Source organism: Hesperophylax consimilis, chromosome 11 (genome assembly GCF_061612785.1).
Source record: "Hesperophylax consimilis isolate HC1 chromosome 11, BYU_Hcon_1.0, whole genome shotgun sequence".
Classification (NCBI taxonomy): Eukaryota; Metazoa; Arthropoda; class Insecta; order Trichoptera; family Limnephilidae; genus Hesperophylax; species Hesperophylax consimilis.
The window spans coordinates 8,505,879-8,521,473 of record NC_142846.1 but is presented as its reverse complement, the minus strand read 5'-3'; the positions used below and the strand labels follow the sequence as shown (position 1 = coordinate 8,521,473).

Below are 15,595 nucleotides of genomic sequence, written 5' to 3'. Positions count from 1 at the left end.
GCAACAACTGTGATTACTATGGCTGCTCCATTTGGACTCCGTAAATCGCTACTTCAACAAAGCCGCTGCTAGGAAACCATTCATTCGTCTCCTTACTATATTTCCAAAAATATAACATAAAAGGTCATTGTCGTTCGTTTTAGTTTTTAATAATTCATCCCCATTTATAATATTGATCGAATGGTAAAAATTTCATTTAATAATGAAAATAAAACCACTTTAAGCATTTTAAATTACTTAAATTAAACGCATTTGTTAACTTTGTTTTGCAAATAAAATAAAACAAATATTTTTAATCATATACTCTATCACCGTATCGACAATACATGAAAAACAAAGTAATGGTAAAATAATATTACTTTTAAGAAAATAATTTATGTTTACGATTATAATAAATTGAAACGTTTTCATCAAACATAAATCATTATTAAACACATTATAATTTGTGATTGTAAAATAATGGTTCATTTTAAATACAGAATCTTTCATAGAAAAAAATACTAACACGTATGCTAATGCTAAACAGTAAAAAGCTGGCATCGAATTAAACAAACTTTTAAAATTTTCATTTAATTTGCTTTACTTAACTGCAAAAAGGATTTGCTGGGTCTTTCACAAAATCTGTTTTGTATATATTTAATATCAAATTAAGTAGAAATGATTGATAGGTTCTCTCATACGTTTATTCTCTAAAGGTTTTCTCTTTCATTGATTTTAAAACCTTAAATGAAAAAAATGAAAAATGTAAAAATTAACCCTCTTTGAATTGAAGAGACCTGTTTTAGAAAAGTAAGACCAATTTAAAATTCAAATGTTAAAGCGTTCCTTTTTAAGTTAACAACAAACATTTGTATTTAGCCAGGCAAATTTTTTCTCATCCACTGGCATTTTGCTGTCTTACACCCTCAATATTTTGATGAATTCGTACGAAAACACCGTAATACAATTAGCATGCCTCAGTGAGATTTGAATTTGGTCGTGCGCACTTTAGAATAAATTCGTAAGACAGAGATTTTCGATTTTGTCGCCAACAATAAGACGGAGAAAAAGTCGCTGCGAAATTCCCGAATATTTCCGATATCTATTCATGGGGCTCACAGTACGTCATATTTTTTTGAAATCTCTCTTTAATATCTTTAAAAACATGCAGAACAAACAGCAATCTTTCGCCCACGATTTAATTTTGTTTGATTAATACTAGTATATAAAAACCCGCTACCTCGGTTTGAAAACTTTGAAAACAGCTGTTATTTTTTTAAATAATGGCGACACTACAGTTTACAATAATCCTACACTTTACAGTCATTATAATAATAATATTATCAGATAATTTGATCTTCCGTAAAAAAAATCAAGTTGAAATAAAATCTTCTCAAAAGAATATGTTTAAATTACTTAATTTTTAGGGACTTGAGAAAATATACCTTTTTAACCTTTTGTTTTATGTTGAATAGTATAAACACTATCTGCTATGCTAAGATTAATCATACTCTTATAATATTTACCAGATTATAAAATTACATTTTTAAAAAAAATTATAGGATAAACTTTTTTGGATCTCAAATGTATTTTTAATATTTGGTTCACATCAAAAGCCTTTCAGATAATTATTCATGTGTCTTTTTTATTCCAGGCTAGAAATATGCTTGTTCTGGGAAAAAATGTTAATACAGAATTAAATATTTTTATAACAAAAGCTCAAATATTTTTGGTTATGGTATATTAATGCCCGACACATATATTCAGGAGAAGGTATTCTCAGAATTTGGGTGCGATACTGTATCGTCTACGTTCACGAAATGGGAATATCCGCCAGCAAAAGTTTATTTTGTTTAGTTTTAGTCCGAATTACTTTGTGGACACATCGGTTAATTTGGGCATTTATAAAGTTAATATCTACCATAACGTATTTGTCTAAAGAAAACATCTAGCTACGAAGACCACTCCGGTTTATTATAATTCGTTTGAAGAGGTTAAAGAACATTTTCGATAATTTATTTTAACTGTCAAATGATACGACAAATAAACATGTTTCCCAAGATTTTTTTCACATTTACTTTGCAACATGTTAAAAAAACTTCAGTTTTTTTAATACTGTAAATATTTTTTATATTGATTTGTTTTTGGATTATTATAACATGATGCGCTGCCTCCTTCTTCAGCTAACGTTTTCAAAATGGAGTTATGTTATCTAACCAATTTAAAATGATTATTTAGTTGGCAACATTTCAAAATCCAAGAAATTGTATCTATTTGGTTCCATCCAAAGATATTAGAAGAACTAGATATGCTATGTTGGCCGCCGGATCGTAGGCGGAGTACTACCTAATTAGGGTACATTGAATACTATCGGGACGTGTACGCACAGAAATACCTTAGCGTAAGCGAAGGTGTGCAGTAGTATTGGTGAACAAAACCGGCGACACTGGGCAAAACGATTCCACACAGTATGAACTGCTCATAGCACATCTCGTTCTTCTAATATCTTTGGTTCTATCCCTTAAAAAGTTTTTAAAATTTTTTAATCATTTAAAACATGCTACCTACTAAAAAAATTATATTTTAGAAACCTTCCGTAATAGTTTCCCCTGTTTGAGATTTTTACTCACAAAATCTCAAGAATATTTGGCGTCTGGACAACGGAGTGTTAAATAGAAAGTCGTGAAAATAAAGTGATCATTTGCGGTTTTATGCGGTTTTATGCCCAAAGCATTCTCCCTGATTCTTATGATATCTCTCTCCGCTGGGACGTTTGTAGTTCTGAACATTAGAATTAGTGGTCAAATTAAAATTTGTTTAATTATTTCTGAAAATACTTACATTGCAATAAAAACAGAAAATTATAACTCCCAAGTCAAACATCGAATTTTTTCACTGTTTTGAATTTGTGATAAACTTCACAATAATAATCAAACACATAATATTATTACAACAAAAATAAAAAATCTCCATTTTGATGAATTTATGATATTTCAGATTTGTTATTTAAAAATAATAAATGGTATACTTGCGGCGCAAATATACTCTCAGTATCGCCCTGATGCAAGACGACCACTCAAAACGTTGCTTTAAATGGATTGTTTTGTGTTTGGTGATCAGATCTAAATAGCCAGGTTTTCCCCACCTTTTTTCCCCACCTCCTTCCTCTTGGGGATGCCATAGTCTCACTGGCTCCAGATGGTTGGGAGCAGTCGGGAATGCTGTGGGGTTTCCACATAAAAAAGGTAAACTTCATATAAACAATAGACTATTTTAGAGAAATAATTTCGCCCTGTATTTATAATTTGAAGCGTTAATTTCTTCATGGTCTTTTATACTTTTTACCGAGTCAGATACAGTCTGTATAATTTTCGAAAGCACTCAAGCAAATGCATCATATTTCACGTTCCCCTGGCATTCAAGCAGTAGCCCAGGAGCATTGATAAACTTAACTAGGGTCGTATTGGGTGTCCAGAGATTCATCGTGGTTTGACAATATGACCCCAGATATCTGAGCTTTATTCCTATCAAATTTTAACATTTGTCTTTTGAATGATCCTTCGAGTCGTAAACCTCAGCTTCTGGTATGTATCAGAACCATAGACATATGAATATTAGTAGACCTGCCCTAAGTGATTAAAAGCGTATTATCCCCACTCCCCATACCGGTTCCATTGGAGCCGGCTGTGCTCGCGTATGGCCTCAAGTGAAATTTGAAAACGTGACGTCATCATTCTTGTGCGAACTATGGTCGAGGCATCATCGGTTCATTTTACGAAATAACACGGCAAAATGTTGACTTGTACTATGAAAACTTGTAAAAATAGATGTGAAAAAGAGAATAAACCCAATTGTCGTATTACATTCCATATATAAGCATTATTTTACTTTATTTTAAGCATATTCACATCGTATAATATGAATCAGTTGTTACTATCACATCGAGAAACGTCTGGACGCGAAACACAAAGCTGGTTGGTTGCTGGGAAGTAAATTATGAACATTTATAAAAGTGTCTTAACTAAATACTTAAACGAAATATTCGACTCTGAAAATAGAACCGAATTTTTTTGCCGAATTTGGACTTCGCAAATTTGTTCATAACGTGGCAAGTAATTTGCGCTCCCATGTAAAAATGTCTATTCATTCAAAAGCAGATTTTACTTTTAAGAAGTAAATGGTGATATTATAATGCGAGATGCCTATTTACTGTCAAATTGATTTATTGACGAATCACAGTCAGCTTCACTCCCTTCGTTCTTCAACAGTTGATTTTACCCCTCGCCATTATCTTCTCGTCTATTAATTCCTATGTCTGTGATCAGAACAAAGAACAACCTTTTTTACAATCGTATTTCCTAGAAGATTCTGAAGCGATAGATATTCACATTATCGCCCAGTTGAAATACCACAAAACATAATCGAAGTTGGAGAATGCATAAGTCGTCTTCTGTGACCAGATGTGAAAAACCAGGTAGTTTCCAAACTTCTCTACCGTATCTCATTTCCACCTCCATCAGCCTCACAATACACTCTATTTTTTTTAAACTGGCTTCTAGCAGTCAGTCAATGACAGACAGTGAACAATATTTTGAACATTGAGGACAATAATCGAAAAAAGTTGGAAGGTAGAAGTTTATTTTACGAAGGAAAGAAACATTTTCTTACTTGAAAAACGGAATCATCCAAAATCCTTTTGATCAGAATGTCAATGTCATGTCATTGATAATGATACGATTCAAAATAAAATCAATCGTTTCAAATCGGTAAAGATCCGAACTCATAACCCCAGACGGGCAATCATATTCATATATATTCTGATCAAGAAAGAATTTTGAAAAAATGATTTCATTTTTTCCAGAAGGAAAGCTTTTTGATATAAACATCTTTTGGCGTACGGAGGCAAAACTGACTCTTGCGTAACAAGACGGAACGACGTTATTGAACGGAAACGGGACTACGGAGTCGGCATCTCTAAGGCCGGGTTCCCACTATGCCGGACCGGCAGATCTGCCGGAAACCGGACACCGGAAAAGAGTGTTCACATTACACCGGAGCCGGAAAGATAATGGGAGGACATCGCTTCAGGATTCGAAAGAAAAGCCAACTTTCCTCACTGTGTTGGAGCAGTAGATGGCAAACAAATTAGAATTTTGAAACCAGCCGAGAGTGGTTCTATGTTCTTTAATTACAAGGAATATAATTCTTTTGTATTAATGGAAGTTGTTGATTCAGAGTACCGTTTTATTTTTATTAGTATGGGCTCATATGGCAAGGAATGCGATTCTACTATATTAAAGGATAGTAAATTTTGGCAAAAGATCAATGATGGTACTTTAAATGTACCAAAGCCTAGACCGCTTCATGAAAACTTGCACGAGGAATTACCGTTTAAACTAATAATAATAATAATATTTGGCTGATTTATATAGCGCCGTTTTCGTGAGAAATCACCTCAAGGGCGCTGTACAAATATATTTCTTAAATAGTTAATACTAGAACTACTGACTTATCTCTAAGACTTATATCTAGTGACTTACGACTAAAGCCTATAACTACTATATTAACGACATATATACGAGTATTTACATATTTAGCAACTTACAACTAAAATTAATATTAACAATCTAATCTTACTAACGCCAGAAGAAGAAGGAAGTTCTATTATATTAGGGCGTTTTTTATTGTTAGCTGGATATATATGTAAATGAATGACATTAATGAATAAAATCAATCGTCAATCTTAAACGCATTTAGATGATTCATCTGCCAACAATTAAACCGATTGACTTGTTATGTTCCCGCTGATATTGTCCATTATCCATTGGTAGGCAAGTCAATAGAAAAATTGAATGAACGGAATCGCTAGATAATGTAACAATTACAGTATAAAAAAAATGAAAAAAAGAAATATTTGGATAGAATGACGGATTTATGAAAAAAAGTGTCTGAAGGCTTTAATCTCCTACGTCCGTATAGAGGTTCACATTTGAATACTGATAAAAAGATTTAAACGAGCGGAGCGAGGCGAATACGTCTACTTTCTTCAAAAAATGCGAGCCGATGACGAGAGGGGAGCCCGGAGCGCGGGCGCGGCGAGCGGGGACAGTCGGATACCGGCACAAACTCGTTCACATTACTCCGGTCCGGTGGTTCTACCGGCACTTTCGCAGTGACAAAACGCTCGGTAAAAATGCCGGGCTCGGCAAAAATGCCGGACCCGGGATAATGTGAATAGCTACATATAAATTGTACAGCCACTAGCCCTTCCGGCAGTTTTACCGGCCTGGCAGATCTGCCGGTCCGGCATAGTGGGAACCAGGCCTAATTGGGGTATATTGTAAGGCAAAAGTTAGTGGAGATGGGAAGGAGATGGAGCAGAGGAAGGTGGGGGTAGTACCTGGCTAATCACATCTTGCCACCAAATACGGCTAAAGCCATAACTGGAGAGTAATGAATATCTTACATAACAGCGATACTGAGAGTATCTCTTGCACGGAACGACGCTTCATTCGTCCGGACTAAAACTGGTCGGCTGTTGCCACCCGGCCGCCAAAACTCTGTGCGGTTTTTTTGCTTCTATTCTCACTAAAATTGGAAATGGATCTAATCTAAGTGATGATGATTTTTTTAATTTTTGATGTTTTATTTCTTAGATTTCATAGATTCTTTTAATAAAATAAATAAGAATATTTGTCATAAATATAATAAAGATCGTCTTACTCTCATCCTTCAACGCACCAGTGAGTAATTTAAACTCCTCGAATCCGAAAACGTCAGCAGATATTACTATGTAATATTTGACAAGGAATGGTTTCTTACTTGTACGAGAATTACTATACCCGTATTCCAGTTTCCCACACTGATCCGATTTCAAATCGTCGATTTTGGAAGAAAATCCCGCAATTCGTATTTTATCTCGTATGGACTTCCATTAACTTGTACTTTCATCCACCAAAGAAATAAACCGATATAAGTTATTTAAATTTAAGGTGATGGTTTGGAATAAAATTTTGAGGATGTGAATTCTAATACACCTGATAACTGGGTGCATTATGTAAATAATGTTACTATAAACAAGTATTTATTTCACTTGATCGTGCCATGTGTTCCTCGGACATTCCCGACCACCACTTTTGTATTCACTAGTGTATACCACATTATTATACAACAATACCAAGTGTCACAGTGAACACATACTTTTTTTGCTCCACAAAATTTAACAGTAAACATTAATCTAAGGACTCTATGTAGTGATTTTTATTACAAAAACTCAACTAAAATCTAAACTTAAACAGTGAAATAATAGTTGCAGCTGCCTAACTGGTAACTCTTTATTTATAACTTAATATCTCAAATCTCAACTGTCACCAGAGCGCATTAAACACACACAAACAAACGCCATACAGAAGGAAGTACTACTGACATACACATTCAGAGTATCGAAGTGTGCAAGTGAATTGCCCATCTAACTTGTCACAGACAACTCAAGTGCAGGGTTGTCACCGCTATATTATATAAAATAAAATTAAAATAATTTTATAAATTCCAACTTGCAAGATGAGTGCCACAGATGCTCTTTCTTATATCAATAAAGCGAAAGAAGAAATTAGTGCTCTATACAGTAACATAACGGATCCCGCTTTAAAACTAACTAAAGATCAGATGACCAAACTACTCAATAAACTGTCCAACCTCTCTGGCACTATGTTGGATGTAGGTGTAAAAGTTGGAATTCTCGTGGGACAAGTCAAGTCGTACGAGCACATGGTCTCTTCAAAATTGATAGATTCAAACTCATCACAAGAATCCACAAACTCATCAACTGTATCAATGTGTGAAGCTGCCGATGAGCTCGAAGAGAGGAAAAAACGGTCAAAAAACATAATTATTTTTAACTTCCCTGAAAGCTCAGCCAGTTCCCATATAGAAAAAAATACTGATGATACAACGAGAATCTTAACCACACTAACAACTCTTAACTCATCCATCACCCGAGCCAACATAACAACTTTTCGTCTGGGAATCACAAAACCTGACAAACCTCGACCTCTTAAAGTCATCCTTGACAGTTCCATCCAAGCCATAGACATACTAAAGAAAAAGAACAACATAACCGAATACCCCGGTATTAAAATTTATTCAGACCAAACCCCAGCTCAAAGAAACTATCTCACCAAGCTACGTTTAACACTAGAACAGAGAACCAAAGATGGTGAGATTGGACTCACAATAAAATACAAAAATAATAAACCTGTTATTGTAAATAGTAACTCAAAAAACTAAAACCTATCATGGCTTACTATCAGAATATCAGAGGCTGCCGCTGAAAACTTAATGAGCTAAGATCATCGATTCCAATCCATCCCTTTCATATATATTTCCTGACTGAAACTTGGTTGGATCCGTCCTTTAACCACTCGAACGATCGCGCGTCAAAAAACTTTTTTCTCCGATTGCTCGCGGTTTTTTGGCGACGAATTTGAATATTTTCCGCCAACATTAAAAAAATCAAACCTCCGAATTTTAATACGGAGACATAAAACTGATTGTAGTGCTATACAGCCAATGAATTCACCTATATTTTAATAATTATTCTATATTTTTAGAATTGATAGATAAATTATTAAAAAATCTTAAACTTTATAAATGCGCGAAATTAGCGTTTTTGTGATTTGAAATTGCCGCCAGTGGCAGTTTTAAATATCTTTATAGAATATTTTCTACGTTTTTATGTTCTCTATGGCCTGTTTGATAACCACAAATGCAAGAATGTAATAGAAAAATAATTTTTTGTACGTTATGCTCTCTTCAAAAGTTTGGTTAGAAAATAATTTTTTTAAAATTTGAGTGCGTGACGTGTCAAAATTGAAATCACTGTATTATACTATATAATAAATTTACCACAAAAACTGGTATAACGTTAGGAAGATACATTAACTGTCTACAATTATTAATAAGCATAGTCGCCATGTTGGCTTTATTTTATTCATTTGATGAATTATACAGAGAGCCTATTTCACGATGTCAAAATCATGGTGCTACTTTTTAAATAATTGTAAATTAGAACTGGAGATTTGTCACCATGTTTTTATATAACGTGCAAAACGAGGAAATAAGGCTTAAAATGAGATATATATCATAGATATAAACATTGCCAATATTTCAGGGGGATACTTTGAAAGTTGATGAAATTCACCAATATTTGACGAAAAATCACTTCTGACAGCTACCTTAAGGTCAATCTACATAGAGTGAATCGGAATATGTAAAATGATGATAAATTTGTATATATATCAAACCTTTGTATGACCGTAGAGTGCAAATAAAATCATAGTGATAATTTTATATCTAAACGCAAAGGTATCGAAAAAAAGGGGTGAGGGGAAAATAATTGATGGAACCAATAATTTATTTATTTATTAAGCCCTAATATCCTTTTAAATCAATATAACAGTTGTATGGTTACAATGAAAGAGCAGTATATTGATTTAAACATTGTTTACACACTTTGTCATAATAAAAATGTATTCAGTTTATTGGTTTATTCATAATTTAAGAAAATCAATACATAATAATATCATTGTGCCTCGCTATAGAGTGAGATTCTGAGTATCGCTCTGGTGAGGGACTACCATTCAGAATTGAACATTGCTTGAATTGGCTTAGTTATGTTTAGTGACTAGATCTGGAAAAGCCTCTTTACAGAAAAAAACTCAAAAAGACTCACAAAGCTCGTAAGACTTTATACCCGCACTGGCCGCTTTGGTTTTGATCATCTGGACGAATCCCAAACGGCCTTTATAGCAGAGTAAGGATTCATCCAGAGAGATGTCTTGCTCGGGCAGGTATAAAGTCTCAAACTTATTTGAGAGGTGGTCCAAGACGGGCTGAATCTTTTGTAACCTTCGCACAGATAATGGTGCATCAGAAGAAAGACTTTCATTGTTGGTGAAGTGAAGGAACTTTTTAATTAGAAGAAAACGATTATAATCCATGGCTCGGCTGAAATAAGGCATGGCGGTGAGTTTTTTTGAATAGAAGTAGTCTTTTTCAACAGGAAGGGGACTAATACCTTGATACATTAAAATTGCCAAGAATACATACATTTCCTCTTTATTCGTGGGAGCCCATTTATTGGTACGCGCATGACGCTTAAATTGTTTTTTCGCAATCCATTGATCTGCATACCTGTTGGTCTCTCTCGCGATCAGTTCAACGAAATCTGCATCAAAGATTTTAAAAAAGGTTTGCCCATTTCGTCGGTATTGAAAGTTGGTCTTGGCGTGCCTGTGAAAGTCTCCCTTATCCCGTAAGATATCATTAGACCAATCGAAAGAGTAACCTTCAGGCGGCAGAATCGAACGCATTGCCTCACTATCTACCTGGTCTTGTCTACTAAAGTCTATGGCCATAGCGGAGTTAGGTGAAACGTTGATAATATTATGATAAGGTATTGGTGGCATGTATCCTCATCGCTCTCTTCGTGGTCAACGTCGCTCGCTTCGTCATCCTCGTCGCTCGATCTGTCCATATCCATTTCTGAAACAACAGAAAACCCAAATTAATTTAATGTGTCTATATTACGATAACCCACTGCCTCTGGTACGGCTTATGACTCGCTTATACGATGGTCGCGGGATGAAATCAAATAAATTATATTTGAATAATTAGTGTTATTTTCACACAAAATTCATTAAAAATAATATATATTATATTTGCGGCACGTTCCAGAGTGGAAGATACCCATAGTATCGCCCTGGTGTAAGACCCCATTCAGAATTGAAACGTTGCTTGAAATGGCTTTAGCCGTGTTTGGTGACCAGTTCTGAATAGCCACACCTCCTTCCCCTCCCCGCTACCTTCAGCCTCACAACATACCCCGATTGGGGATGCCATAGTCTCACTGGCTCCAGCTGAGGCTCTTGTGAGGTATTCATATAAAAAAATAAATAAAAAGTTAATCAAATACTTGAGGCGGGCAATGTCAGGAGTCAGAATAGCACAGTCAGGTAGGTATGGAATGAAGAAAAGAGTGTGTGTGCCAAGATCGAGTTGCATGGTGGTTCATTCTCTCTGCCTACCGAAATGGCGTGAAGGTAAGTTAGTTAGTTTTATAACTCACGGTTTCCAAGTACAGACTCTTCTAGTACAGCTGCCTCGTCCACGTTACTGTTTCTGCCCATGTCTGACTCTGAAATAAAAGAAAACACAAATTTACAGTAGAATTTGGATATAATGACTTTGCATTTAACGGTCTACTGTTTTAAGTGACGATAATGTAAACTCTAGTAAGGTTTCAAAGCTTTTAGTAGGAAAACGTATCCGTTTAAAGTGACCAACTACGTAAAGCGACCTATTTTAATGATAATTTGTCCGGTTACAAAACCCAGCTCGACTAGGAAGCTCGACACAATGAGTCCCGTGAAGCGAAAGTGTTTTTTCAATTTAAGAAAAAAATGCTGTATTACACCGTTTAGAAGCCGGTGAATCAAATGTAATCCTCGCAAAGAAGTTCGGCATGTCTTATTTCTCACTCTGCATCCACGTCATAACAACAATACATTTTGTATGTTTGTTATGTGGAATTTTTAAGTACTATGCTTATTTCCTGCCAATATACCAACAGTGAAACTGTGCTAGGGATATCAATATAAAATATAGATAATTGATTTTATATTGAGCCCCTGGTATGACATTTCAAAAAATAAACTCACCGTTCCCAAACGCCGACAATTCTTCGTAGAATGGCACGTCCACCCACAGCTCGCTATGATAGCCGGCCTCCGGAGAGAAGAGTTCCCCACTCCGCGATGTCCCAGGTAACGGCTCGGGAGATGCTGCACGGATAGGCATAATTGGTGCATTGGGAGCCGTTGATTGGGTCTGTGCGGGAGTGGACATCCACGGTGGTGGTACGGGTCGTGGCAACGGTGAAGGCGTCCCTTGTGAAAAGGGACACGTTGTTCTCTCCGGAGATGGAATTCTGAAAACATTTACATAAATCATATAAATTGTTCTCATTCACGTGTGAAACAGTATGTACAGTATGTAAATAAACAATAAAATTAGAACTCTGTAAAATATGCACTGAATGTGCCAAATGCACAGAGCGCTGATCTTACCAACTCTCACTGTAAGAGTGGAACGCTGTCAGGAAAAAACAATAATATTGTATCAAGCATCTAAATACGATTACTTACTTTTGTTTAGTTTTTCTTGGAGGTGCGGTAGGGAGCAAAATGCGCGCCGCCTGCTTCTTGAATTTTCGGCTTTCCAGCTCTAGCCGGAAGGAAGCAGGCAGGGCCCTAACAGCCTTTAGGGCCTTGACGCGATCCTCTCGCACCAGTAGCAAAGCAGGGTCGCTGTTTAAATAAATACAAATATATGATGAGTTCAACGGCCACAGAAAAGTACTTACATAAAAAAACATTAAAAAATACTAACACTCCAGACGAGGCTGCAATTGCAGCTCTGCGTTGACGTCCACGTGCAGGTAGTCCGGCACCAGCTCGTACCCCACCTCTCCCTCTTCCTCTGCCTCCTCTTGCAGTCAGCACCACTCTATATATTTTAAATTGAAAACACTTAATGCAAGTAATGTAAAATGTAAAATGTTTAAATTTTGTTAAATATTGCACTAATATAAAATTTGAAAATAATTATTGGGTCGTGGAGTGATTCCTTTCCCTGGACGACAGCTGTTACTGCACAAATTTGGTAAAAGTAAACAAATTAATTAATTATACAACTATATTACTAAATTTTTATTGTGTGACGAAGGCTTTACACCATTTTACATGTGAAAAAGAGTCAACTTTTTGACATATGACTTAATATAATTGGTTACCAAATATCTGTATTAATAATGAACCAATTCAAATAAAACTTATATATATCTCTTTGTTTTGAATCACTGTGATGGAATATCTATATTTCAAATGCGCGAATGCAGTATTTAAGACATTATTGTAAATCAAAAACAGATGACGTCTTCAGTTGACGTAATCTTACACAAAAACTTCAACCAAAACAATATAATACAAACAAACGAATTAAAAACGCATTTCAAAGATAGTTAAGTCAATCATGATTACACAGATATATAATTATGCGTTAAAAACCCAATAAATTAATTACTTACGGCATTTTAGGAAGAGTCCAAAATTTCGTGAATGTTGAAAATTTATAATTATGTTTTTGACAGGACGCCATAAAAAAACCGCGAAAACTCGTTAAATAACACTTCAAAGACAACGGATAAGTTCATAGACAAAGAGAATATATTATCAGCTATTCGATAAAACAAGTAGCTGGCCATATAAACGTTTTAAATAATTACAATAAATATTTTACGAATGGTAGAAAAATCGGTCCATTTTTGGACCGATATCAATCGCAGAAAAATAAAAGTGGTCGATTTTTCGACCGAAATCGTTCCAGTGGTTAACACAGAAGAACTAGGCTTCACTTCACACAACACCTACCGCTTAGATAGAAGTACCGCCACCAGCACCAAATCAAGAGGAGGAGGTGTATTAATATCAGTCACCAAATCTATAACTTCATCCAGGCTAAAATGCCAACACAAAAATATAGAAAAAATTTTCCTACCACTCAAGACGAACCTAGGAAAAATCATTCTTGGATGTGTTTATATTCCTCCCGGATCAATTACACAAATTTACGTAAACCACATTGAAGATGTGGAGGCCCTCAAGCTCAAATATCCGGAAGCTAGAATGCTGCTAATCGGCGACTACAATACTCCCAATACAGACTGGATTACCCATAGCGATAACTCAACAACTCATTTTAATACATCTGCTAATGCTCGTGAAATTATAAATATGTCAAATTTCCTAGGTCTTAAACAAATTAATAACGTATACAACTCTAATCACCATTTACTAGATCTTGCATTTAGTAGCGATCCTTCAGTAAAATTATGTAAATCCATAGACCCCCTTCTTCCCGAAGATTCCCACCATCCTCCCTTAAACATCACCATTACTCACAACTTCCTAAACATTTACTCTAATAGTGTTCCTAAATATTCATACAATTTTGCAAGGGCAGATTATCCACTCATAACAAAATACTTAGAAAGTACAGACTGGTCCTTTTTAGACAAAAACACAAATGTTAACCAAAATCTTGAATCTTTTTACTCCATCATCAACACGGCTATTGAAAAATATGTTCCCTTAATTCAATTCAAACCATCTAAGTTCCCCAAATGGTTTAATAATGACTTAAAACACTTGATAATTAACAAAAAAATCTGGCACAAAAATTTCAAAGAGAGTAACTCTATCTCAGACTACAAAATATTTCATAAATATAGAACTGACTGTAAAAAGCTCTCCAAAAAAATATATCAATCATACATACTCAACACAGAAAAGTCTATTCCTTCAAATACCAAAAACTTTTTTACACATGTAAACTCACTAAGAAAAAACAAACCTAGCCTACCAACATACATGTATTTCGAAGGGAAAAGTAGTAGTGATACTAATGACATCGTTAATTTGTTTGCCGACTTCTTCAAAAATGTTTACGATAATGATATCCCAAATGTTCAACTTCCACCCTTTCATCCAAAGGAATCGGTCCACATTCCCGCTTTACATATAAATGTTCCTGATGTTATACGCAAAATAAAAACACTCGACTTAAAGAAAAAAGCGGGTCCTGACAAAATTAGTCCTGCCTTTCTAATTAACTGTGCATCAATAATAGCCAATCCACTATGTCATATATTTAACCAATCATTAAATTCTGGATGCTTCCCCGACCTATGGAAAAATTGCTATCTAACACCTGTATTTAAAAAAGGCGATATTCATGATGTCACTAATTACCGACCCATCTGCATGCTCTCAACTATCCCCAAACTGTTTGAAAAACTTATCCTCGATAAAATCTCCATACATATTAACAACATCATTGTAACTAATCAACATGGATTTATGCCAGGCAGATCCACACTAACAAATCTCTCCTTATATGAAAATTTTATAGCATGTTCACTCGAAAACAAAACCCAAGTCGACTCAATATATACAGACTTTGTAAAAGCGTTTGACAAAGTTAACCATAAAATTCTTCTTAATAAACATAGTCAAATCGGAATTGAGGGTAAACTATTGGAATGGATAAAAAGCTACTTAACAAATAGAAATCTACAAGTAAAAAATAATTCTAACCTTTCACACAAATTCATAGCTACTAGCGGTGTACCCCAAGGGTCACATTTAGGCCCAATACTGTTTCTCCTTTTCATAAACGATATTGTTACTGTATTTGATAAAAATGTTGAAGTGCTCCTTTTTGCCGATGACCTTAAACTATTTAAAATTATAAAAACAATAAATGACTGTATTCAAATTCAATTAAATTTAAATAAACTTCAAGATTGGTGCAAAACTAACAAACTTTATCTCAATATTAGTAAATGCCACATTATAAGATTTTTTAGAACAGCACAACCCCTTAACTATCAATACAAAATTAATAATGTTTCTCTCGCCTCTGTAAGTGAAATTAACGATCTCGGCATTATTTTCGATTCAAAATTTAACTTTCTTTCACATGTAGAAACAGTCACCAA

General features: G+C 34.9%; 2 protein-coding genes across 3 annotated transcripts in view; one reads left to right on the top strand and one right to left on the bottom strand.

Annotated features, from left to right (window-relative positions):
- Positions 1-15,595, top strand: part of KaiR1D (Kainate-type ionotropic glutamate receptor subunit 1D) — a 105,651-nt gene that overhangs the window by 25,363 nt on the left and 64,693 nt on the right. The window lies entirely within an intron of this gene.
- LOC149419749 (uncharacterized) lies at positions 10,385-13,377 on the bottom strand. The gene is made up of 6 exons (XM_089637499.1): positions 13,124-13,377; positions 12,427-12,543; positions 12,183-12,344; positions 11,697-11,965; positions 11,105-11,173; positions 10,385-10,521 (listed from the first exon to the last, which is right to left on the bottom strand). The coding sequence occupies exons 1-6, from the start codon at positions 13,192-13,194 to the stop codon at positions 10,385-10,387; spliced, it is 825 nt and encodes a 274-aa protein (XP_089493625.1). The 5' UTR covers positions 13,195-13,377.